The following is a 27,705-nucleotide window of genomic DNA, read 5'->3' as shown; positions in this document are numbered from 1 at the left end:
CTGTCTGGCCATGAGAAAAGACTTATAAATCCCACAAGCAGTGTTAGATATTGCTAATGAAAATGTCTTAAAGAATGAAGGGCCCATGCATGTAACTCTTGAATTATGTGAATAAAAGAAACTTTTTTAACAGTATTAAATAGCAGTAGATAAGTAAAAAAGAAAAAATATCTGAGTGCTTTCTATCCTAATACATAATGTTGCTAAAGGGAATTGCTAAATAACTTTTAAAATTAGCTTCTCAGACCCATTTTGGCTGTGAGCTCCCAAAATTTAATAGAGCATATTGAAAATTAAGTAAAGATCATAATCCAATAAGAGTTTTTTATAATTTATTAAGCTTTTACTTAGTCTTGAATGATGAATTCTTTATAATTTATGGTACTTCATTAAAATATTTTTAGGTAAAACAAATATATTGTAATATACATTTTTATTTAATTTGTGATGTCTTGTGTAATGGTCAGAAGATTCTTGTGTTTGTGAAGGAGGAGATAAGCTACTTTTAAATCTAAAAAATGATAGGGGTACTTAAGTCTTCAAATAAATTTCACAGGTTTGAGATAGAGGAAGGTGGTTCTAATTTTCTAGCAGTATTTTATTATGACTTTTTACTCTTTTGTGTTATGAATCTTTTTTTTCCCCCAGCATTTGTACTTTTATTTTCCTTGCCCTAAAAACTGGCTGTATTAACTTTATTTTATATAACATTAGACTGTGTAGACCAAGAACAATATTAATGTTGAACAGCTAGTAGAAGTGTTCAAAACATGTGTAAGACACAAGTGTAGAGGCTTAAACAGGAGTCTCTAAATAACATAAAAGCATAGTGTACTGAACTCTAAGTCTGATTAATCAAAAACTATTGTGATAGTGAAAATAAGCACTTAATTCATTAAAAATGTTTATTGAGGCCTCTTTTGTGTTAATCATTCTGCTAGAATAGGGGCATACAGTTATCACAATTTAAAATTTAACACTAATTAGGTATTTAATTAATGCTAATTTCACATGCCCTTTTGGAATCTGGAGGGGCTTTTATCAGATTATTTAAAATCTCCTCCAGAAGAATTTTTAGGAAATTTTTCTTTTTTTTTTCTTTTTAAGATTTTATTTATTTATTCATGAGAGAGACACAAAGACAGAGGCAGAGGGAGAAGCAGACTCCATGCAGGGAGCCTGATATGGGACTCGATCCTGGGACTCCAGATCACACCCTGGGCTGAAGGCAGGCGCCAAACCGCTGAGCCACCCAGGGATCCCCAGACATTTTTATTTTCTTCTACTTTTTACTTTAGTAAGTTTTATTTGATCTTAGAGTTTTGTTGAAAGTATGATTGCATTTTTCAAAAACTGCCATTATAGCATGTATGTATTTGAATCCCTTACCAAGAATTTCATTTTAGATGAAATTTAGGGGATAACTTATATATGGACCTTCAGCTGACTTTTTCTTTAATAACAAAATATTAAGGCAAACCTGGAGGCAAAAGAAATTACAACATGCAGACTGAAGGGTTATTATGCTTGTGATCCAGTATCATAGTATTTTTGTAGAAGTGAATTTCTTTCTTAAATTTTTTTTTAAAGATTTTATCCATCCATTCATAAGAGACACTGAAAGAGGCAGAAACATAGGCAGAGGGATAAGCAGGCTCCCTGCAGGGACCCGATCTCAGGTCCCTGGGATCATACCCTGAGCCAAAGGTAGACACTCAACCACTGAGCCACCCAAGTGCCCTTAAAAGTGAATTTCTAAGAGTTTTTAAATATTAAAAGACAGAACTGCCTTCCACTTCCCCTTCCTGTATAGATGAAGTGAATAACACTTTAGGATATGATAAAAATTGAAGACTGACTAATCTCTTCATATTTTAGGTATTCAAAAGGGAAATAATAAAGAAGGAAAAAAGAAAAGTAATACATTCTTAGTTTGTTATTATTCTGAAAACTCACAAAGCAACATTACAAATCAACTGGTATTAAAGACTCTTTCTTGCCCCCTCCTTCCCAACCTACATGACATAATTGCTCCTAAAAAAAAAAAAAACTTTTGTCTATAATTACTTCCTTGAATTCCTTGTCATTAGGTGTAATTGTTAGTATGTCTGAGTTGTTTTTTGTTCTTTTCAAAAATTTCTGAGCATTTGTAATTTCAATGATTAAGAAGGCATCCATAGAGAAATTCTGGAAAGTAGATGGTCTCAGATACAGGCAAAACATGCAGGGTGTCCAGCTCTAGGTGAGTGACCAAAACACAGTACAGGAATGAGAAGGAAAACCACTTACTGAGTAGAGAGATTTCAGTTCTGGAGTAAATGATGTCTATTTTTGGTGTTGTTTATCCTGATAACTCAGTAAAAAAAAATTCTAGTAGGACACATAGTTGGGCCGAATGTCAACTCTGTCTTCAGAGTGCACTACTTTGCTCTTTTTGGCCCATAATCAAATCTTACTTCTTACTCCAGAAGTATTTTTCATAACCCAAGATTTATTCCTTTACAGGACAAGTGACTAACATAGTGTACATAGTGTTGACATCTATGAGCAGCATGCATTTGAGAATATGTTCTGAAGTTCTGAAATCTTAAGCTGAGGGACCTTAGAAACTTTTTAAGCTAGCTCTTGTATTTCAAGTGAAGGAATTGAAATCAGAGATATTTATTGGCCAAGTTCATATTCCAGCAGCACTGGGACTAGAACCCATGTCCTCTACCCAACCTGATGCTTGTTTGCTTATCCCACCCTTTTATTGAATGTATTATGTGGGTTGTTCATTGAAGCCTTATATATGCTAATGTGCACTCTGACCTCAGTGGACCTCTTACTGTGTTCTTGTGCCTATTTTGAACCTTCTCTACTCTCAGTAAACCCAACCAAAGCCTGTTGCTGTCATTCCTAGCAGATGTCTGCTCAACAACAGCTACATAGGCAGATCCTCAATTTCTTTCTACTCTATAACCCACAGATGATTCATCTTAACAAACAAAAACTAAATAAAATTTTTTCTTTTTTTGTCTAATATGACTTCATCTACACATCTATTCAGTAAAAATGTATTGAGCAGACAATGAGAGTTCAATGGTGAGCAAAAATAGACATGGTCTCTGTTCTCATTGAGCTTCTAATCTAGAGGAGGAGGCATACATTAATTAATCAACTAATTAACTAATAAGAACCTGATTACAGGAACTTAAATGAGGGAACACATTTCCGTGGTAGTCTGCAATAAAGAAGTCTGACCTGAGCTGTAGTCAGGGAGAGCTTCTCTAAGGAAATATTTTAACTGAGCCCCGAAGGGTGGGTTGGAATTAACAGAGCTCAGGGCTGAATGTTGGGAGCATTTTTGATAGAGGAAGCAGAATTTCCTCTTGTGGTGAGAGACAGTCTGAGGAGTTAGAAAGGGTGAAGGACAGAGGAGAGGGACAGGGTGGAGGCCTGAGAAGTAGGCAAGGCTAGTTGAGTCACAAGTGCCCTACAGGTCATGTTAACATTGTAGACATTATGTTAACACAAAGAGGCAGCCGCTGAGACTGTGTTGATCTGCCTTTCGGTTTGTCTCTAGTGGTGAAGATGTATGTTTATCTTTAAATTGTTTTTCACTGCTTCATATTGGAGTGCTTTAGAGAAGAAAGGAATATATCCTCTAGTCTTGTATTATACTATCCTACTGTTGGCAGGTTACAAGTGATAGATTTAGGCTTCTCACTTTCCAGAATTACTATAGGCATGAGGCCACTGCCCCTGAATGGGAAAGGGGAGAGTGAAGCTAATGACAGGCTTACTTCTGCTGGCTGTGCTTATTTGTTTGCTAAGCCAGATACAGTGCTCCATTATGTAAAGCCCACTGTTTTAAATGTTGACCTAAAAGGTTTACTTTGTGAATTAAGACACCTTTAGATGAGAATATCATGGCCCTGCCCTTAAGGAGAGTTGATGATATTCTTTCTCTCACTTCTTATTTCTTTTTTCAAATAGGCCAAACTCTAAGGAAAGCTATGTGGTTGAAGAAAAAGTAACATTTCTTTAAAAATAAACATAGTGGGCAATATAACTCGTCCAGTCTTCTGATACAATGGTCATTTATCCACTTTAAATTTATCAACTTGGGGAATCCCTGGGTGTGTCAGTGGTTTGGCGCCTGCCTTTGGCCCAGGGCGCAATCCTGGAGTTCCAGGATCCAGTCCCGTGTCGGGTTCCCGGCATGGAGCCTGCTTCTCCTTCTGCCTGTGTCTCTCTCTCTTTCTCTCTCTCTCTCTCTCTCTCTCTCTCTCTCTCTAAAATAAATAAATAAATCTTTAAAAAAATTATCAACTTTAAGAATTCCATTTATGCTCAGAGACTCAATATGTACACTTATTACACTGTTTAAAAGTTTTACTTTTGGGGACACCTGTGTGGCTCAGTTGTTAAGTGTCTGCCTTTAGCTCTGGTCATGATCCAGGGTCCTAGGATTAAGCCCTGCACTGGGCTCCTGGCTCAGCAGAGAGTCTGCTTGTTCTTCTCCTTTTGTCCTCCTCACTTGTTCTGTCTCTCTCAAATATATAAATAAATAAAAATCTTTTAAAAATTAAAGTTATACTTTTCTATAAGTTTATTCTAATTAAATTTTAAAAGTTTTAAGAGAAATTCTAGGAATAGTGGGGAAGGGGATCCCTGGGTGGCGCAGCGGTTTAGCGCCTGCCTTTGGCCCAGGGCGCGATCCTGGAGACCCAGGATCGAATCCCACATCAGGCTCCCGGTGCGTGGAGCCTGCTTCTCCCTCTGCCTGTGTCTCTGCCTCTCTCTCTCTCTGTGTGACTATCATAAATAAATTAAAAAAAATAGTGGGGAAGGAAAGAACAAGATGTTCAGGGGCTTAGAGGTCATCAGGACTCATGAGAGGCCATGTGTTGAATTGGATACTCCATAATAGACACAAGCCTTTGAAAAGTTTGTACCCCAGAAGAAAGGTAGACCAGAAAATCTCTAACCCAGAGAAAGGACTAGGACTAAAGGTAGAAAGAAAAGGTCTCTCATGAGAAATCTAAACTAAACCTGTATCTCAAATAGGTTTGGAGTCCAAATCTATACTACTTGTATTTTAGAGTAGCTCAAATCAAGAAATGAACATTAAATTAACCTTTGTACGGGGCACCTCAGTGGCTTGGTCAGTTAAGCATCTGCCTTTAGCTCAGGTCATGATCCTGGGGTCCTGGGCTCAAGCCTTGCTTCGAGCTCCCAGGTCAGCAGGGAGCCTGCTTCTTTCTCTCCCTCTGTTTCCCGCTCCCTCCCCCAGCTCATGCTCTCTCTCTCTCTTCTCTCTCTCTCTCTCTCTCTCTCAAATAAATAAAATCTTAAAAAAGTAGACCTCTTCTTTAGAAAATAAATTAATAAGATCAGTCCCTGTATCTGTCTATCATCTATCTATCTACCTACCTGCCTGTCTCCGTAGTATACTTGGAAGAAGTAAGCACAAATCCACATGAAGGGGTCATTTTATCAATCAGGCCAAAGGAATTCCCACAGTGAAATTAAAAAAAAAAACCTGATATTGATTTAGTATCAATCAATCAATCAATCAATCAATGAAGAACACTGGGACACCTGGGTGGCTTAGTGGTTGAGCATCTGCCTTTGGCTCAGGGTATGATCCTGGAGTCCTGGGATTGAGTCCCACATCACTCCCTGCATGGAGCCTGCTTCTCCCTCTGCCTATGTCTCTGCCTCCCTCTGTGACTCTCCAGAATAAATAAATAAATTCTTAAAAAAAAAAAAAATGAATGAAGAACACAAAGTTGCAGTTCACCAGGGAAGAGACTTCATTACTACAAATGAGAGGAATTACTACATTAAGAAAGTGAGATAATGCAGCAATCTGAAATATAATATACAATAATAAAATGATTAGTGATCTAAAAGATGGATTTGAATCATAAGGACGGATAAAATACTATGAGAAAAAAAAGGTAGGATTTGAAAAAGAACCATATGGAAATTCAATAAATAAAAAAAAATTAGTAATTGAAATTAAGATTGCTCTGGCCAGGTTAAGCAGCAAGCTTGACTCAGGTTGAAGGGAATTAGTTATCTAAAATATATAACTGAGAAAATTGCCCATAATTCAATACAGAGCTGTAAAGAGATAGAAAATAGGAAAGAAAGTCTAAGAGACCCAGAAGATGTACTCACATGCTCTAACACAAGTCCGATAGGAGTTCTAGGAGGAGAGAGTATAGAGGATGGAGGAAAAACAAGCCTGGGAATTTTCAGAGTTGAGGGAAAGTATGAATTCTCAGTTTCACAAAGTATAGAGAGCCTTGAACAGGCTAAACAATAAATCACTAAAGCCAAAAAGAAGTATCTCAAAGGCAACCATATTAAAAACAATTATGTTGACAACAGATTTCTCAGCACTGAAAGCCAGAAGGTAATGTAATAGCATCTGCAAAGGGCTAGGAGAAAGTTATTAACCTTACTCAACTTTGATACCCAGTTGAACTATCATTCTGGAGTGAGGCAAAATACTCAAATTTTCTGACAAAGACTGAATTCATATATCACAAAACTCACACAGAAGCATATTACAGAAGAACCTAAATGTGAAGAGAAAAATGTTAAAACCTTTGTAAGAAAATATAAAGAATATTTTTATGATCTCAGAGTATAGAAGACGTTCTTAAACAGGCCCTGAAAATAGAAAATAGAATCCAAAACAGGAAAAGTCTGTTAAATTTGACTGCATTAAAGCATTAAATTCTTGTTCAACAAAAGACCTCACATATAAAGTTTAAAGACGATCTACTGGAAAGATAATAATTGCAGTGAAAAAAACTATTAAGAGATTAGTATACAGAATATGAAAATAAACACCAAAAATCACAAATCAACCCAGTAAAAAATAGGCAACAGATATGCAAAAGAAATTCATAGAAGATTAAGACTCATGGCTAATGAGCATGAGAGTAGCTCAGTTTTTGTTTTTTTAAGTATTATTGACATATAATATCCTTTTAGTTTCAAGTATACATTATTGTGATTTGATATTTATATACATTATTAAATGATTCCCAGGATAAGTCTAGTTATCATCTGTCACCATACAAAGTTGTTACAATATTATTGACTATATTCATTATGCTGTATATTACATCCCTATGACGTACTTATTTTATAACTGGAAATGAGTACCTCGTAATCCCCTTTACCTATTTCACCAACCCTCCAAGCCCTCCTCACTTTGGTAATCAACAGTATCTACAGTCTCTTTCTGTTTTGTTTTTTAAGATTTTATCTATCCACTTGAGAGAAACAGATGGAGAGAGGGAGAGTATGTGCGCACATGAGCACATCCACAAGTCGGGGAGGTGAGCAGAGAGAAAGGGAGAAGCACTGGGTAGGGAGCCCGCTATTGAGCTTGATTTAGGACCCTGTGATCATAACTCAGGACAAAGGCAGATGTTTAACCCAGGCACTCCTATTTTGTTTTTTTGTATTTTGCTTTTTTTTTTTTAATTAAGTAAGCACTGTACCTAGTGTGGGGCTTGAATATTTAACCTCAAAATCAAGAGTTGCATGGTCTACCAACTGAGCCAGCCAGGTACCCCTCTGTTTTGTTTTTTAGATTCCACATATAAGTGAAATCATACAGTATTTGTCTTTATCTGTGTGACTTATTTCACTTAGCATAATACCCTCAATGTCCATTCATTTTGTCACAAATGATAAGATTTCATTCTATTTTATGAGAGAGCAATATTCCATTGCATATATAGACTACATTTTCTTTATCCATATCTACTGAGGGACACTTATGGCTTCTATACCTTAGTGGTTGTAAATAATGCTGTAATGGCATAGGGATATGTATCTCTTCAAATTGGTGTTTTTGTTTTCTTCAGATAAATCCCAGAAGTGGAATTGATGGATTGTATGGTATTTTTACTTTTAAATTTTTGAGAAACCTTCATGATGTTTTCCAGTCACTGAACCAATTTACATTCCTATCAATAGTGTATACGGGCTCCCTTTTCTCCTCGTTCTCACCAACATTTGTTATTTTTTGGCCTTTGTAATAATAGCCAATCTAACGTGTAATATCTTGTGTTCTTTTTAAATTTTATTTTATTTAAATTCAATTAATTAACCTATAGTATTGTTTCAAAGGTAGACTTCAGTGATCCATCAGTTGCATATCACACCCAGTGCTCATTAGATCATGTGCCCTCCTTAATGCCCATCACCCAGTTACCACATTTCCCCTCCCACTTCCCCTCCATTGACCCTCAGTTTGCTTCCTATAGTTAAGAGTCTCTAATGGTTTGTCTTCCTCTCTGATTTCATCTTACTTTATTTTTCCCTCCCTTTCCTTATGTTCCTCTGTTTTGTTTCTTAAATTCCACACATGAGTGAGATGATATAATAATTGTCTTCTGTTGACTTATTTCACTTCGCATTATACTCTCTAGTTTCATCTACATCATTGCAAGTGGTAATATTGCATATTTTTGATGGCTGAGTAATATCATTGTGATATTGATATGCATTTCTCTGATGATTATCGATGTTGAACATCTTTCATGTGCCTATTGGCCATCCGTATGTCTTCTTTGGAAAAAAATGTGTATTCAAGTCCTCGGCCCATTTTTAAAATCAGGTTATTTTATTTTTTAAAATATTTTATTTATTTATTCATGAGAGAATAAAGGATGAGGGAGAGAGAGGCAGAGACACAGGCAGAGGGAGAAGCAGGCTCCATGCAGGGTGCCGGACATGGGACTTGATCTGAGTTCTCCAGGATCATGCCCTGGGCCAAAGGCAGCACTAAACCGCTGAGCCACCCAGGCTGCTCTAAAATCAAATTATTTTAAATAAATTATGTAAGTTCTTTGTATATTTTGGCTGTTGACCTGTTATTGGGTATATGATTTGCAAATATCTTCTCCCATTCAGTAGGTTGCCTTTTTGTCTTGATAATTTCCTTTGCTGTGCAAAAGCTTTTTAGTTTGATATAGTCCCATTTGCTTATTTTAGTTTTTTTTTTAAGTTTTTATTTATTTATTCATGAGAGACAGAGAGAGAGAGAAAGAGAGAGAGAGAGAGAGAGAGAGAGAGAGAGAGAGAGGCAGAGACACAGGCAGAGGGAGAAGCAGGCTCCATACAGGGAGCCCGATGTGGGACTCGATCCCGGGACTCCAGGCTCATGCTCTGGGCTGAAGGCGGTGCTAAACTGCTGAGCTACCCAGGCTGCCCCTGTTTATTTTAGTTTTTGTTGGTTTTGCCTGAAGAGACTGATCCAAACAAATATTGCTAAGACATATGTTAAAGGGCTTACTGCTCATGTTTTCTTCTAGGAGAGTAGCTCAGTCTCCTTAGCAGTCAGAGAAATACCATTAAAACAATATTGATGTTAAATTCACATCCATTATATATTGGCAGAAATGAAAGTCTGTTAGCACCAAATATCAGAGAGGATTAGGGGAAATTCTTTTACCATGCTGAGGGAATAAAAACTGTAATTCAGTTTGGAGAACAAAGTAACAACTATTGATAATCAAAAGGAACAATTTTAATTCTAGGAAAATATCTCAAAGAAACTCACACAAATGTGCAAAAAGGTCTACACAAGGGTGTTTGTCAGACTAGTATCTCTAATAAGAAAAACTGGAAACAATATTATGTTCACAGTAGCCTGACAGACAAGTAAGTCATGTTCATGCAGACGGTAGAATGGTATACTATGCTAAAATGACTGTACCAGATTTATATCTGTCACCATGAATAAACCCCAAAACATACTGCTGAGTGGAAAATAACAAATTATTTGTTATATTAAAACAAATTATTATAAAATGATAATACATGATTCCAGCTGTATAAAAATTAAAATACATAAAATACTGTATGAATACTAATATATGTAGTAAATGTATAAAAATGTACGTATCAAGGCACCTGGCTGGCTCAGTCAGAAGATGTGTGACTCTTGATCTCAGGGTCGTGTGCTTGAGCCCCATGCTTAGGGTAGAGATTACTTAAATAAATAAATATATTTTTAAAAAATGTATGTGTATATTTTAGAATAGTGGTTATTTGTGAGGAAGAAGAGAAGAGGGATGAATATCGAGTTTTAAATTATATTTGTTATATGGAAAATTATATTACTTTTATCTGTACCATGGTTAATGACTATAAGTTATATTTTGTTTTTCTGTGGTTGAAATGTCATGTTTAAAATAAAATCATTCAAATGAGACTGCAGAATCAAAATAAAATATAGTCAGAGGTGATGAGCAAAGGATTACTGATTACAAAAGAATCTTTCCAGGAGCCAATCAGGATCCTGAGTCTGTGTTGTAACCTTTCTGGCATGAGCAAGGGAATGTTACCTTTTAAATTTGAAATGTTCGTTTGAGGGATTCTGTTGGATTTTCTGCCAAGGTAGAAACATGGCTTTTGGAATTGGTAAACAGGTGGTGTTTTAGGAGTGATTTCAGGTTTTTCAGAATGCTCTCTCTGACCATGAAAGGCAGATTACAAGTGGCAAAATGTTGGTAGTTCTCAAGTCAATGGTTTATGACGTAAGATAGACCAAGGGCTCTGAATCCTTAGTAGATGATTAATAATAAGTAAAGTCTTCCTAAGGTCCAATACCTCAAGCTTCACCTCAGGCACTCTTGTTCTGCAGGTGAATTTGTGGGAGGACTCTAAGTAACAATAAGCACCAAGTGGGAGACAGGCATCCATCTCTTATGATTATGGCTTATGGCAAGGAGCACCCATAGCCCAATGGAGCCTGTGGTGTAGCAGCTCTCTGTTCCTCTCATAGCTTTCCTGGATCTTTCCTCCTAAGATGCTGTCTTCCCTGTAGATTTTTAACCATAGTTTACATGTTAAATTGTTAGGAATGGAAGAAATTCACAAAATCATTTTCATCATTTGTAGCCTTTTAAAAGAAGTGACTTGTGCTACGTGCTATGTCAAAACCAGTAATGCTGGTCAGCTGAGTTTTCTTAACAGTTTTGGTAAAGCTCCAGACACATACACCTCTGTACATCTGTCTTATTTAAATAATCTTTTAACTCTAGAATAGTTTTACATTGATGGAAAAAGTTGCAAAGATAGTACAGAGAGTTTTCATATATCTCTTACCCAGTTTCCCTTATCATTGACATTCTCTGTTGCTATCTAGGTGGTATTTTTTATGACAACAATTTCTACCTTGTTGGGAAATGTGGACACATCTTATTCACAGACTTGATATAGACCTTACTGATATGCCAAAATCAAATGGTATTTCATTTATAAAGTAACTGGAAGATAAAAACTAATACCTTACCAAAATAATGGAAATCTTTTAAAATTATGGACATGGCACCTGGGACATTTACATACTCAACAAATATTTGTTAAAAGGACAAATGAGGGACACTTGGGTGGCTTGTGGTTGAGCATCTGCCTTCGGCTCAGGGCATGATCCTGGAGTCCCGGGATCAAGTCCCATATTGGGCTCCCTGCATGGAGCCTGCTTCTCTTGTCTCTGCCTCTCTCTCTGCATCTCTCAAGAATAAACAAATAAAATCTTAAAAGAAAAAATGAATGAATGAATGAATGAATGAATGAAGCAGGTGTTCTGTGTACCCTATGAGAAACTCAAGTTCTTACAGATTTCAGAAAAGATCACATTCCTATATAGATAACCTGCCTTACCCAGCTTGGAATTCTTGCTACTAATTGGTTTAAAGAATAATTCATTCTTAATACCATGAAATATTGGTGTTCCTGCCATCTCTCCACTTACTATTTTAAACTATTAGTAGGTAATGTTGAATGCTGGTTCTTTGCCCTGCCCTCTGCATCACAGTGAATACTAAGCATAAACTTTGGAACTTTTGTTTTTCCATATCCGTTTTCTTTCCTTACGACTAGACTGCGCCTCATGATATAATCATAGATCCTATACTATCTTGCCAAAAAAGGCTTTTTTTCATATGATATCGACAACAGCATTAAGTAGTGTATGGAAATTTTTGATGGTGCCCAAAGATACTTTTGGAAAGTCTTTAATCTGAGTAAATAGAAGGAACTAGAATGTTTTCACCAAGAAAAAGAAATATTATTTATTTGTAAGGTAAGGTAGATTATTCAGCAATTAATCCTTTTATATTTTCAGAATTCAGCTGTGGAAGTGGTTTTGTCAAAACAACTTTCTCTCAATGTTCAAGAAAGCATGAAAAACACTGAAGATGAGCATAAAGTCAATGAGCTGCAAAATCAACCTTTAGAATTAGATGTTATGTTAAGAAATGAACAATTAAAAGAGATAGAGGTATGGAAACAAGAAAAACATTGACAACATGATTGCATCATTTATCCAGTGCAATACAATATATTTTAATTACCAGTAACTTGCTTGCACAGAATGAAAAGTCTTATTTAACCTTTGCCTGATGATCAATTTGGTAACTATATAATTATGTACTAATCAGTAAGTTGTATAAATCTTTCCATTTAAAAAGTGGAAGAGTTTAATGAACATTAGTCTTTTTCATGAAGTTACTAAAAACTTACTTATTTAGTAACAAAATTTGGAAATTCTGACTTATCGTTCCTCTTCTTAGATGTATTCTTCATATTCTGACAAGTTTACTTTTTCTAATTATCAACATTATGGGATACTCCTTTGTTTTTACAGCTGTGCTTACATAACTATGTTTATATATTTATGTACTTAATAGCTATATAATCTAAAAGTCCGATACATGGCCATGTTTTTTAAAAAATTACCCCTACAATTTTAACTGAGTTTGCATGGCTGTAAAGATGTATTTAAAATAGGAAAGAGGGGTGATGTATGTAAATAATAAAAATATTATATATATATATCTTATTTGTATATATTTATATATATAAATAACGGATGGATATAAATGGAGTGTATATAAATCTAGAACAACTTGAAAAAAATAAATCTTCCTTTAGACATGCAGAACCTTTTAACATAATAGGGAAATCTAATTGCTATTAAATGCTAGACCAATTGTGAGTTTCAATCTAGATTTTAACATGATTCTAGTGAAAAAAGCTTTTAAATGTCAGCACCTTAGTTTCTCTGTGTGCAAATGAAATATTTAAACCTATTCTTGGGATATAATGTGTTACTGGAAAGAAAGAAATTAATGAGTAAATGAGGGACTATGTATTTATTGATTTCCTTGACTTGTTTTTAGGAATTATATGCCCAGTTGGAAGCAAAGAAAATAGCCACTGAACCACTAGAACAAACTGAATGTCTCAATAAAGCAGAAGCAAGTGCCTTGGTTCTTCACAGTACAAGATATTCAGTGCACCACTTGGACAGTCTGCTTCAGGCACTTATTACTTTGAAGAAAAAGAAAGAAAGCCAATATGAACTCCTTAACAATTTTCAGGAGCACCTTGCTGCAGTTGAATCCTCAGTGAAAGCCTTGCTGACGGAAAAGGAAAGTCTAAAAGTGTAAGTATGAGAATTTAGGACTTGTGAGGCACCTGGGTGGCTCAGTTGGTTGAGCATCTGGCCCTTGGTGTTGGTTCAGGTTATGATCTCGGAATCCTTGGATCCAGCCCACATCAGGTTCTGCACTCAGCAGGGAGTCTCCTTCAGGATTTTTCTCTTTCTGCCCCCTGCCCCACCATTTACTTGCCCTGTCTTTCTCTCTCTCTTAAATAAATAGGGGTGCCTGGGTGGTGCAGTCATTTGAGCATCAGACTCTTGGTCTAGGCTAGGTTGTGATCTCATGGTCATGGGATTGAGCCCTGCGTGGCACTCCACGCTGAGCGTGGAGTCTTCTTGAGATTCTCCATCTCCCTCTGCCCTTCCCACTCTTGCTCTCTCTCTCTTTGTCTCTCAAATAAATAGGTAAATAAATAAAATCTTTAAAATAAATAAATCATTAAAAAAAGAATTTAGAACTTGCATTCTTTTTATTCAAGCATAAGCTTCACTGCCATGGACGGGCCCAGGGTTTTAAGAATTTATACTATGAAAGGATATGATTTTATTTATTTATTTATTATTATTATTTTTTAAGATTTTATTTATTCATGAGAGGCAAACACACACATAGAGAGAGAGAGAGAGAGGCAGAGACACAGGCAGAAGCAGGCTCCATGCAGACTCCTGATGTCGGACTCAATCCTGGGACTCCAGGATCACGCCCTGGGCCGAAGACAGGCGCTAAATCGCTGAGCCACCCAGGGATCCCAGGATATGATTTTAATACTACAGTATGAAATTAATTCCATATGGAGGCCATTGAAGAAAACTGTTGGTTTCATACAATAAATTTTATATTACTTGTATTAATTTTACAATTAAATTATATTTTTTTACAAATTAATTTCTTAATTCACGTGAAATTCTGCCAAATCAATTTAAATTCTATGTAATTCAGCACTCTTTTGTGTCAAGAGTTTATTCTAAACTATGGGGGTGGAGAGAAATATCCTATGTATACAGTTGTTTAGTATCAGCATAATTGGGTTAAATAGTTTGGAAATACTGAATATGTATCTATCCTAATGATTTTTCTTTACATACATATATTCCTTTTGGCTTTGAAAATAATGAAAAATAAAATGAAGATATAGTTTTATTGTGTAAACCCTTTCTTACTATTAAAAATGTTGATTTTGGGCACCTGGGTGGCTCAGTGATTGAGCCTCTGCCTTTGGCTCAGGGTGTGATCCCAGAGTCCTGGGATCGAGTCCTGCATCGGGCTCCCCGGGGGGGAGCCTGCTTCTCCCTTTGCCTATGTCTCTGCCTCTTTCTCTTGTCTCTCATGAATAAATAATTAAAAAATAAAATAAAAGGTAAAAAGGTTGATGTTATAGTTTTGCCTTAATGGGATTTACTTTCAGTGATATCCCTTTGAGGAAACAGTTTTATATTAAAAATATTAGCCTGATGATTATCCTCTCTTAGCCATTATTGTTGGCAAAACGATAACAAAGTGGTTGGAAGATGGAGTAATTTCTTAGTCCCAGACTCAGCTTTGTGCAAGTTCTTTACGGTTACAGAGTACTTTTACATACATTGTTCCCTTCACTCTTCACTCCTTTCCTGTGGTTCTGCATTTTTTTAAAAAAGATTTTATTTATTTATTCATGAGAGACACAGAAAGAGAGAAGCAGGCACATAGGTAGAGGGAGAAGCAGGCTCCATGCAAGAAGCCCAATGTGGACTCGATCCTGGTACTCCAGGATCATGCCCTAAGCTGAAGGCAGATGCGCCCAACCTCTGAGCCACCCAGGCATCCTGGTTCTGCATTTTTATGTTACATATTTTATAGATAAGCTTTGTACATCGTCATACACTAATTGAAAGCAACACTAAACCAGATTCTGATTTTTATTTTAAGGACAGAGTGCTTTAATAGACAACCTTATCTTCTCTTCTGGGAATTCACAGAAGAATTAATTTCTTTTAATGATCTCTAACCTCATGTTGATATGTAATAAGTATAAAGAAGCTCCATTTTTCCCTTCTTTTTTTTTAGGGGACCACTGGACAGTGCAACCTATCTGGACAAAATTAAACAATTCCTAGCATCAATAGAAAAAGAGAAAGATTCTTTAAGCAGGTTGAAAACTGAATGGGAAAATGTATCGAACTGTCTGACTGACATGGATAAGAAGTTACTGGAAAGTCAGATCAAGCAACTCGTAAATAGCTGGGAACAAGTGGAACAACTGGCTCAAAAGAAGTATTCTCAGCAAGTAGTGGAACATGATGAATTTACGCTTCTGATGAATCAGATCCAAGACCTTGAAATTTCCGTACAGCAGCAGCGGCAGAGTCTACAGTTAGGTCTGAACTCTATGGAAGAACAGGATGGGGGCCCAAACACAATTGCCTTGGCCACTGAACTCCAGAATATGAAACATCAATTTTCTGTTTTAAAAGGGCAAGCTGAATTTCAGATGAAGAGGATTTGGGGGGAAAAAGAAAAGAATGCTTTGGAAGATGCAATGAATAATCTGCAGAAGCAATTAGAAGCCTTGGAGCCATTAAACATAAAGGTGGAAAATCAGATCAAAAAGTGTGAAGTAAGGAACAAGATGAAAGAGATTATCCAGTGGGTCAATAATCTGCTAGGTGAACTCACCCCTGCCATTTCCCTTTTCCCGGATGATATTCTTTCCCAGATCAGAAAATGCAAGGTTAAACACGATGGCATTCTGGATAAGCAGCAGGCTGTAGAGTCATTGGTTGAAGAGGTCAAAAAGAATATTCCTAACCTTACAGCAGATGAGAGCAATGATTTAAATCACCTCCTACAGGACTTACAGAATCAATACCAAATGCTGATTTTAAAGTCAACTGAAAGATCACAGCAATTAGAATTTAAATTGGAAGAAAGAAACAGATTTATTGCAGTAATAGAGAAGGTTCAACTTTCACTTCAAGAAAATGAAGCACAGATCATTCCCAAGATGAAAACAGCATCCACAGAACCTGAACTAGAACAGGAGCATGTCACTTTGACGAGTTCTCAGGAGGTATTGCAAGAAGCAGAGAGTGTAATCTCAGCTCGCCTTCAGGAACAGGCAGACGTCTGCAAGGATCTATGTGTGTTTGAAAGATTATTTCTGGGTGACCAACTGAAAAATCTGAAGACTAGAGCTAACAGAACACAAAGAGTCATACAAAATAAATGCAATGAAGTAGAATGCAAGATACATTTTTACAGAGAATACCATGAAAAGGCATCTGTGCTTCAGAAGGAGGTTGACCATATACAGCACAGTGAGCTGCCACTAAATCAAGAAATACATGAAGATGTGAAGGAGGAGCTGTATAGTCTTAAAGACCGAATCACTGGTGTTCAGTCTCGCATCCTACAGATACTGAAACTCAAAGAAGTGTTTGACTCTCTAGAACTAAACTGGGATTCTTCCCAGCTTGACCAATTACAAGCCCAAGTGTTTGAAAAAGAAAAGGAACTTGAAGAAAAAATTAAGCAGCTGGACACACTTGTGGCAGAACGTGGCAAATATCAAGCATCACTTAGTAAACTGAGGGCTATGGATTTGCAAATTAAGACAAGAGCTGAAGCACTACTGGAAATGCCCCATGCCTCTCCAGCAAACAGTCTGCTCAGTGCTCAAATTTTGCAGCGCAGAATTGAGAAAGCCATGTGCTTGTGTCAAGAGATGATAAAGAATTTAAATCAAAGTAAGACCTTTGATGACTCATTCAAAGAGAAAGAAATCCTGCAAATAAAGCTGTGTGTGGAAGAAAATGACAAGTTACACAAGATTCTCCAAGACAAAGTACTAGAATCCCAACCAAAGGAAATGGGTGAAAAGAATTTTCAGGACAAACTGGAAAGTTCCTTACATGTTTTGAATCAGATAAAGTCTCAGTTAGAGCAGCCTTTACTCATAAATTTGGACATTGAACATATTCAAAATGAGAAGGAGAATTGTGAAGCATTTCAAGAGCAAGTTCAGGTGGAAATGGATAGCTTGAAAGCTATGACCCTTATTGAGAAGCAAAGAGAAGAAAATTCTTTGGAAACTTGTGAAGTGGAGACAAAATTGCATGACATTGAAGATCTTCACATGCAGCTTAATACAAGCATTGATTTATGCACAGTAAGGGGCTTTTTTCTTAATTAAGTGGTTAATGCATTTCTTTGTATTTCATGGTTTGAGGTTTTACTCAGTATGTGTGCTTCTCAAGAAGTTTGATGTTCTACATGAACATTTTCCATAGAAGAGCCATTTTAAAAACTTTCAGTAGGCCATCTTATGATCCCAACTCATTTTACATCTGAATACAGTGCATTATAGATGGGAAAGAGGAGTGTGACACCTTTATTTCTATATCCCATGTAGTCTAAGCTCAATAGAGCTTTGTTTAATTTTTAGAAATAGGCATAATGGAAGAAAGACGGTGTAGTGCAAAGAACATACGATAATAACTCCGCATCTGTTTAGAACTTTCAGTGTCTAGGCACTGTGCTGAGTAGTTTATTTTTAATCTTCACAGCAAATCTGGGAAGTGGATGCTATTATTAGACCCATTTTAAAATAAAGAAATTTAAGTTCAAGAACATCAGCTGTTTTCCCAGTTCTTGCAGCAGTAACAGAACCAGGATTTTTATTTTTAAATTTATATTCATTCATTCATTCATTCATTCATTCATTCATAAGAAACACAGAGAGAGAGAAAGGCAGAGACATAGGCAGAGGGAGAAGCAGGCTTCCTGAGGGTAGCCGGATGTGGGATTCCATCCCAGGACCCTGGAACCACAACCTGAGCCAAAGGCAGACGCTCAACCACTGAGCCACCCAGGTGCCCCCAGCTAGGATTTGCATCAAGATCGTCAGATTTTAAGTGGGGGTCATTAAATAAAGACTCATGGGCCAAATCTGCCCACAGTGCCTGATTTTGTAAATAAAGTTTTATTGGATCTTGGCCATGCTCATTTCTTTTAGAGAATGTCTATGGCTGCTTTCTTGCTACATCGGCAGGGTTGAGTAGTTGTGATAGCCCAGATGGCATGCAAAGCCTAAAATATTTAGTCTGATCCTTTAAACAGGAGAGGTGTTCTGACTTATGTTACAGAATGACTCAACATATTCCCTCCTTTTCTGCACTAATTGGATAGACAGCTTAGGCATTATTGGAACCTTGTGCTTAATATAATGCCTTTCACTGTGTTTTTAGAATTTGTTGCATAAAATTTATAGAATGAGAAAATTAACTCCCTTTTTTAACTCAAACTTATTAGATAATATATTTGAAATATTTTTATATCTGAAATATTTTGATATATATAAATGCTATAGAAGTGTAGTCATATTATGAATTCTAGTATGTTCTTTAAATTGGTACTTAACAAATATTGAGTAAATTCAGTACTTCTCTACTTGATTTTAATAGTTTCCAGAAACAATGACATAAATCTCCAAAATAATAGGATTAGAACTGGACTGGAAGGGACCTTTAAAGTTATTTATTGTAAGCCTAGGTGGTTCAGCGGTTGAGTGTCTGCCTTTGGCTCAGGGTGTGATCCCGGAGACACGGGATCGAGTCCCTCATTGGGCTCCCTGCATGGAGCCTGCTTCTCCCTCTGCCTGTGTCTCTGCCTCTCTCTCTGTGTCTCTTATGAATACATAAATAAAATCTTAAAAAGAATAAAAAATAAAGTTATTTCTTTCAACTATTTGTTATTTCAGTAAGAAGACTAAGGTCTGGAGGCATTAAGTAATGCACTCAAAACTTAAGTTAGTGGCAGAACCATTTATTTAAATACACAAGATGGGTGGGGCACCAAGGTGGCTTAGTCAGTTAAGATCAGTCTTGATCTTAGCTCAGGTCTTGATCTCAGGGTTGTGAGTTTGAGTCCCATGTTGGGTGTAGAAATTATTTAAACTAAATTAAGTTTTTTTAAAAACCACAAGAAATCTGGGGGGATTTTGTGTGTTTTCTTTTAATTCCTCCCTCCCAACAAATATTGGTTAAAGTTATATACATTAATTATATTCAATTATTTTATTTAATTCATAGTGTAACAGAAGAGTTCTAGAACAGAAGAGTTCATCAGACATGATTCATAAAATGCATTTTTTAATTTAGAGTAGACTTCTTAGCAAATCTGGAAATAATTTTTCTTTGTGCAAAGTTATTTGTCTTTAAATATAGGATAACATTGTCAAACTAAAAGTAGGAGATGCTAACCCTTTTAAGACTGAGACATATTATGAATGCACTACAAAAATTCAAGAATGATATAAATCCCCAAAGTTTGACAGCTTTGTCACAACGTTTACTCTTCTATTCACCAGGATGTCTTGAATGATGCTTATGAAAGTATGACACGCTATAACGAGGCAGTCACTAGGGCAATGGGGATCTTTACTGCCTGCGAAGCCATTGTTGCATCCCATAAAGTAGACCTTGATAATCCAGAAGAACCACTGGAGATGTCTTACTGGAAACAAGAGGAATTACAATCCACAATGGCAGACATCCAGGACCTCACTGAGAAACTGGGAACTATATCCAGCCCTGAAGCCAAACAACAACTCCAGTGTACTTTACAGGAATTAGTTTCTAAGGACTCAGCCATGAGGGCGGCAGCCAAACTAAAGAAAAGTGAAATAGAAAGGTACGTACTTCTTTCTAAAGGTAATGCTTTAAGAACAAAATTAAGATTTATTTTTCTTTATAATTAACATTGACACATAGAAATAATTTCAAAAGTCTGGAGAAGTTGAAAAATCATTACCTATAGAAAACCATAGTGAATGTTTTATTGTATATTTTACCTTTTTTTTGTTTTTGACATTATAATTAACATTGACACATAGAAATAATTTATAATTAATTGACACATAGAAATAATTTCAAAAGTCTGGAGAAGTTGAAAAATCATTACCTATAGAAAACCATAGTGAATGTTTTATTGTATATTTTACCTTTTTTTTGTTTTTGATATTGAGCCCATACAACAGAATGTTTATAAAAGCCTGCATGTGATATAAAAGACTAATGATAAAACAAACAACTTTGTACCCAGAAGTTCAAAGGTAAACATCATGACTTGCATTTTCTTGTGTGGTCCTTTCCTCTTCTCAGAATTAACCATTATGCCCAATTTTTTATTTACCATTTTCTTCCTTTTTAAAACATTTTTACTGTGTGTGTGTGTGTGTGTGTGTGTGTGTGTGTGGCACATTTTCATGTATATGTATTCATCTGTCACTTCATTTTTTTTCAAATTCATCATTATGATGCTGAAGTTTATTCATGTTCTTATCTATAGCAAAATTCAGTCAGCCAGCCATTGATAGACATTTAGGTTTTTCTAGTCTTTGTACTTACAAATAGGGCCAAAGGGAACATTTTTAAATGTAAGAGCTTCCCTGGACTATATACCAAGGATTATGATTATTGGGTGAAAAAGTTTGCACACCTTACATTTTAAATTCCAAATGATTTTACTTATTTATTTATTCTTTTTAAATATATTATTTATTTATGCATGAGAGACACACAGACAGAAGCAGAGACATAAGCAGAGGGAGAAGCAGGCTCCTCGCAGGGAGCCTGATGGGGGACTCAGTCCCCAGACTAGGGATCACGGCCTGAGCTGAAGATAGACGCTCAACCACTGAGCCACCCAGGCATCCCAACTTCTATGCAGACAATTGTTCCAATAACATTCCATGTTCCAACTATTTCATATCCTCACCAATACTTGATGTTGGGAGATTTAATTTTTTTTAAGATTTTATTTATTAGAGAGAGATAAAGAGAGCATGAGTTGAGAGAAGGGCAGAAGGACAAGCAGACTCCATTCCAAGACCCTAGGATCACTACCTGAGTTGAAGTCAGAGGCTTAACCAACTGAGCCACTCAGGTGTCCCAAGAGAGATTTAATTTTTGCCAGTCTGATGGTTGAGAAGTGATATTTTATTGTGGTTCTAATTTGCATCTCTATTATTATTAATATATTTGAGCCTCTTTTTTGAGTATTTCTTGGTCTTTCATATTTCATCTTCTGAAAAATGCCTGTTCAAGCCATTGCCCAATTTTTATTGGGTTGCTCATCCTTTTTTTTTTATTATTGATTTGTAGGTATTTATGCTATATATTGGAAGCTAGTCTTTTATTACATAAGTTACAAATATCTTTACAGAGAGGGTTTCCTATTAAATACCTATCCTGGGTTGATGGTTTATCTTCTGTCCTCCAGCATTCCAGGGAAAGGTTAATAAAACTAAAACTTAGCAAATGCCATCAAAGTGAAAAACTGTCCCTAGGTCTCAGCTTATTTCTCTTATATTTCCACTTTCATATAGTTTGGGGCCTGTGAATATACCTGAATTCCTTTCCAGTTTATTATTATATTTTAATAATTTAAAAAATATATATTTGATACTGAATTTTAATTGTTTTCAGTGAGGGATTTAGGCTACCAGTTTTATACATACAATTTTATTCATAGTAAATGAATAGTTTTTTAATATCTCACATTATGCTCTATAAAAATATGCTGCTGCTTTCCTGTGACTGTATAACATGTTCTCTTTCCCTTATTGTGCAAAACTTCCTAAAAGTAATTGTATTTGCTATAAAATATTTTATAAAATGGATCTTTGTAATTTACTGAACCATATCTTTTGTTACATATAAAGTATGTTCCAATTTAATTAATAGTTTAATGAGTAAAAAGATTTTATTATGCAGAAGGTTTTACCAAATTTAGGATAAATTTCTACTGTGAGAATTAATTCCTTAAGATAAATTGTGGAAGTTGAATTAATGGTTCAAAAGAAATGAGCATTTTTAAGACCAAGTGGTTTTCTACAAGAATTGTCATTCAGAATTTTAATGAAGAATTTATACTTTATTAGCAGTGTTAAAGAATGCAGTTTTTACAGTTTAGCTGTTTTGAGAAGTCTTATCTGCTTGTTAAGTTTGCATTAAAAGCCTTATACAGGTCCCTGTGAGGAGGAGATTGTCAATAAAAATTGGGTGAAAAACATTGAATAGCAAAAAGAGAATTACATTCTACTTTTTTTTTTATTAAGTATGTAGAATTCATTCTGGGAAGTCCAAAATTTATTGTACCAAATAAAATTTAATATCACTTTTTTCCCCTGTGTTTCCTAGGTGTCTTGAGAATTACAAATGCTATAGAAAAATTAAGGAGAAAGTTTGCACTAACCTAAGCCAAATGGAGACAGTTCTTGGGCAGTCCATGTTTCCGTTGCCAGTATCTTACAAAGAAGCTTTAGAGCGCTTGGAACAGAGCAAGGTAATAGTAATTTGCAAATCTTCAGTAAGACTATGTAGAATATTGATAGGAAGAGCAGGTAGTGACAGCAGGGAATGTGGCTCTGTTGTGACCATAGAAATCTTCCACGTGAGTTATACACTGAAGAAGATACCCCAAACCAAACACCAAGGGGAAACATTAAACAGTGGTTCTGAGAGATTTCATCAGTTGGGTTCACGGGACTATTCTTAGTGATCACTTTCTTTCTCTTTTTCTTTTTCTTCTTCTTTTTCTTTCTTTTTTTTTTTAAGATTTATTTATTTACTTTAGAGAGAGTGTGTGCGTGAGCAGGCAGTGGGGAAGGTAGAGGGAGAGAGAGAGAGAGACTCTCAAGCAGACTCCCACTGAGCACCTGCCATGGGGCTAGATCTCGGATCAAGACCTGGGCAGAAATAAGAGTGCAATGCTCAACCAACTCAGCCACTCAGTTGCCCCAGGGATCACTATTTCTAAAGTGTCACTTTTTATGTTATTTTGTTGGATGTTGCTGGATCGATGACAGAGAATTTAAAGCAACTATCATAAGTTTAAACTCTGGCTACTTCTTATTTTTACTCTGTAATTTTTGTTTTGGCTTATTTTCATCTGTTAGAATCTATGGTATTATGTTATTAGAATTTGAATGAAACTGTTCAAAATCATCTGTACCTAACATCTATCACCAAACAAACAAATGCATTGGTGGTTGATAAGCCTTACGCAAATTAATAAACTAGTAAAAATAATGAGATTCAAGTTTAAAATAACAATAGAACTTTTAGAATGTTTATACTTTCTTACTTGGAAGAATTGGTTTATGGGTCATTTTTGTCACCATGGTTCCAAACTCATGTGCAACAAAATAATACATAGTTAATTCTAAACTGTTTCAAATTGGCTTTCAAAAGGTCTAGAATATAGATTATTTAATACTTAGAGATGTTTTAAAATCATCAATAGTTCCAAATTTTAAGAAGTTCATAAGTTTCAGAAAAATTAATAGACATTATATTCTTACTTTTCCGTTTCTTTCCTAAGGCCTTGGGGTCAAATCTTTTATCAACCAAAGAAGAGTTCATGGAACTACGTCAGGTCCTCAGACACCTGAGACCCATGTGCACAGACAGTGATGACAGGTGTTTGCTCAGAACTACACTGGCTCTGTGGGACAAATGGTTGAGTTTGTTGGAGGCTGCTAAAGAATGGGAGCTGTGGTGTGAAGAGCTGAAGCAGGAGTGGAAATTTGTCAGTGAAGAAGTAAGTGCTTCGTTTTTAGGGATCAAGCCAGTTTCCTAGCGAATGTCATTTAAATTGTTTTATTACTTTCGCTTTGTTTTTATGTAAAACAAGTCCTCAACCGGTAGTACCATTTGTTTTTATCATATATACCTAATACATAAATGTTTGTAGAGGTCAGGTCCTAGCAAAATAATCCCCAAGAAATGATTCAAATTCTTTCCTAATAGTGCCTTTTTTTTTTTTTTTTTGGTTTCAGGTAATACTTATAAATAAGTACTTGCTCATTTGAGCTTTAAATTCTTTATTGTGCATCTGAGTTAACCCCTCTTAAAAATGACTATATAACACTAAAGGTTAGAATTAAGTAATAGTCATAATAACAAACTAATTTCGAAGTTAACTGCAATGGTTAACTATAGAAATTAACTTCAATTAATTGTTAACTATGGACTTAAAAATATGTATGATGCTCTTTGTGAAGACTCTCTTAAAGAAAACCTCCATAGTATATATCAATCAGAGATGTTAATTTAAGCATGATTCAGGACTTAGGCCATCACATATGTTTAAAAAGAAAATTTTAAATAGTATAAAATTATCTTAGGGTGTTTATTAATCTTTCTAAAGGATCAGGTATAAACGAAGTACAAATTGGGACATTAATGAAAACCCTTCTCTCTAATTCAAGTCAAAATTCCTGCTAAATTTACTTAAGAAAAAAATACAGTGAATCAATACTTGATTGGAGGTAGGTCACAAGTTTTGAAATATAAATGTTTAGCATAGCATATTTTTTCTGCTTTAAACTTGCTGTTTTTGCTTTTTGCCCCATTGTATCTGAGAGAGCAAGATGGGTCACCAGCAGCTCTCCTGGAGCCATGGGAGAAAATCTGGCCAGGGTTCTCGTTCTTGCCATGTCTGCTCAAATCAACATGATCTGAACTGCAAATTATGGCCTCAGTATGTGCCCATGGTGTTTCCATCAGTATTGAGAGGATACAGGCTTCATTAGGTTGGATTAAGTGAACTTCCTTGAATGAGTCATCCAAGATCCCTACCTCAGTGCACATGTCCAAGATACCTACACCTACCTTAATGGTAACTCTTTGTACATAAAATTAAAATACTTCAATTAAGACAAGCAACTTGATATTCTTGAAAATGAATATTATTTTGGTAGTGCTAGTGGAGTTTGACTAGTAAATAGACTCTTGAAACTTTAAAACTCAAAGAAACTTTGTTAATTACTGCTGTTAGTCCACTTTTTTCCCTTCCATACTGGCACAGTTCATTGAGTTGCTGGAGTAGGCTATGTGCTGTCTCTAAGAAGGCTGTTCACGCATGATGCCACCAAATCCTCGTATTGCCCTCAGGAGTTAAATATTATTACCATTTTATCAATGGGGATACTGAGGCACTGAGAGATTTCTGTTGGCACATGATCTCCCTGCTAGTGATTGAGCTGGAACTGTGGACTGGGGCCGCATCTGTTTTGCTCACTGCTGTGACTTTAGATTCTGACCGGGGAAGGGGACACCTGGGTGGCTCGGTTAAGCATCTGCCTTTGGCTCAGGTCATGATCCCGGGGATCTTGGGATCCGAATCCCACATTGGACTCCCTGCTCTGTGGGAAGCCTGCTTCTCCCTCTCCCTCTGCCTGCCACTTCCCCTGCTTGTGCTCTCTGTCTCTCTGTGTGTCACATAAATAAATAAATAAAATCTTAAAAAAAAAAAAAAAGAATCTGACCGGGCCCTTGTGCTTAGTGGGCAGTTAATGAACATTTCTTCAAGGACAGCTCTTCTTCAAACCCAGGTCTAGGCTAATTCTAAGCTTTTGTTCTATTTTACTACATTGTCTCTCTATTGCTGTATACCCATTTGCAATTATATTTGGTTAATTCAGACGCCATTCACTTAGAACTTTGTAATTATCCATAGACTCATTTGACAATATCTACTAGCAGAATGTGTTTTTCAAAGAGTAGCACAAACAAAACATGCCCTCGTGTAATAACAGTAACAACAACTTTAACAGTGGGCGGGTGTGGAGCATGTGTTGGGCAAAATTCTAAGCATTTTATGTGTATGTGAGACACAGTGAGATTGAGTAACTTGCCCAAATTCACGAATAGTCTTTTAAGAGGAGTTAAACTTACACTCTGATGTATGTATGTATGTACGTATGTATGTATGTATTTATTTATTTATTTTTAAGATGTATTTATTCATCTGAGAGAGAGAGAAAGAGCACAACAGGGGGAGAGGCAGAGAGAGAGAAGCAGACTTCCAACATGGGGCTTGATCTTGGGACCTGGAGATCATGACCTGAGCAGAAGGCAGATGCTTAACCATGTGAGCCACCCAGGCGCCCACTCCAGTGTTATTAATGACAAAGCTATCAACTTAAATGATATTTACGTACACACCAAATTGATGTAGTTTTTTAAAATAGCGTGTATCCACTTAAAAATTATATCATCTAAACACCTGTACATGCAAGATTCAATTAGCATGGTTGGTGCTTTTGTATGTGACAGAATGAATTTCTTTTTTAAAGACATGGATAGTAATATAATAATCTGGTATCTTTATGGGATAAAGGTTTTGTATAAGTAGATTTTCAAAAACTTAGATGTTGTGTTTAAATTTGTAAATTAAAATATAAATTGAAATTTTTACTTTTTTCCCCCTCTAAAATTTTACCTTCCTGGTTTTTTTTCTTAATCAGAATCTGCTTGATTTAATTGTTCATATCTGCCTATTCAGAGTCATCATTTTTGTTTCAGTGACTGTAATGTGCTAGAGAAAATTCAAAGATAATTGGAGGTATAAGGCTGGGTTCTTCCCCATGTACCAAAAGTCCAAAGGACTTTTACTAGTTCCTAATTCTGCTGGTTATAGGTTTTTCAGTCCCCTTCACTCTGTTTACTTATGGTGCAACTATGGCTCCTTCTTCCTTTCTAGACTACTTTATAATTGACTATGAACCTAAAAGTTTTATAACCAATATTATTAGAATTCTGTATCTAAAGGAAATCACTCAGGAGCTGCAGAGCCTTTTCTAGACGGAAGAGTGAATGCATAATTTTGGTGGTAAATATTTTCTGATTTGAGAACTATCTTCATCCTTTTTAGCATGAAGTTTGCTAAGTTTTGATAAACACAGTCACATGATCACCAATGAATCTAAATGAAGATTTAGATCATTTTCGTCACCCCAGAAAGTTCCCTTGTGCCCCTCTGAAATCTGCCCCTCTGTCACCTCCAGCCCCTGGCAACTATTAATCTGTCTTGCCATTTCTAGAATGTCATATACATGGACTTGGAACAGTTTGTGCCTTTTGAGTTCGACATCTTATCACTAAGTTTAATGCATGGGAAATGCATGCATATTGCTGCTTGTATCAATAGTTCATTTCTCTTAATTGCTGAGTTATGTTGGATTGGATGTTATGTATGACAGTTTGATTATCTGTTGCAAGTTGAAGTATTGTCTGGCTTTTGAGTAAAATTATTATCCTAATAAAAATTATTTCCCCCTCCCTCCTTGTGTTCTCCTCCTTAATCACTAACCACCTTACATCATGCAGCAGAGAGCCAGATGGAGCTTGCAGGCAGGTGGTTTATTTTGGAAAGAGATCTCAGGAAATGGGTGGGGGATGAGGAGAACTGG

The 27,705-nt window shown here is 36.0% G+C and overlaps 1 protein-coding gene and 1 pseudogene across 1 annotated transcript in view; both read left to right on the top strand.

Annotated features, from left to right (window-relative positions):
- Nucleotides 1–27,705, top strand: part of SYNE2 (spectrin repeat containing nuclear envelope protein 2) — a 316,861-nt gene that overhangs the window by 158,806 nt on the left and 130,350 nt on the right. The window contains 6 exon segments of the mRNA XM_055303886.1: nucleotides 12,152–12,307; nucleotides 13,209–13,474; nucleotides 15,516–17,616; nucleotides 19,816–20,138; nucleotides 22,649–22,793; nucleotides 23,832–24,050. Of these exon segments, the coding sequence (XP_055159861.1) occupies nucleotides 12,152–12,307; nucleotides 13,209–13,474; nucleotides 15,516–17,616; nucleotides 19,816–20,138; nucleotides 22,649–22,793; nucleotides 23,832–24,050 (3,210 nt within the window).
- Nucleotides 24,883–25,119, top strand: LOC129496010 (40S ribosomal protein S29-like; annotated as a pseudogene).

This window comes from Nyctereutes procyonoides, unplaced genomic scaffold (assembly GCF_905146905.1).
Source record: "Nyctereutes procyonoides isolate TBG_1078 unplaced genomic scaffold, NYPRO_anot_genome, whole genome shotgun sequence".
NCBI lineage: Eukaryota > Metazoa > Chordata > Mammalia > Carnivora > Canidae > Nyctereutes > Nyctereutes procyonoides.
This window is presented reverse-complemented; position numbering and strand designations above follow the sequence as displayed.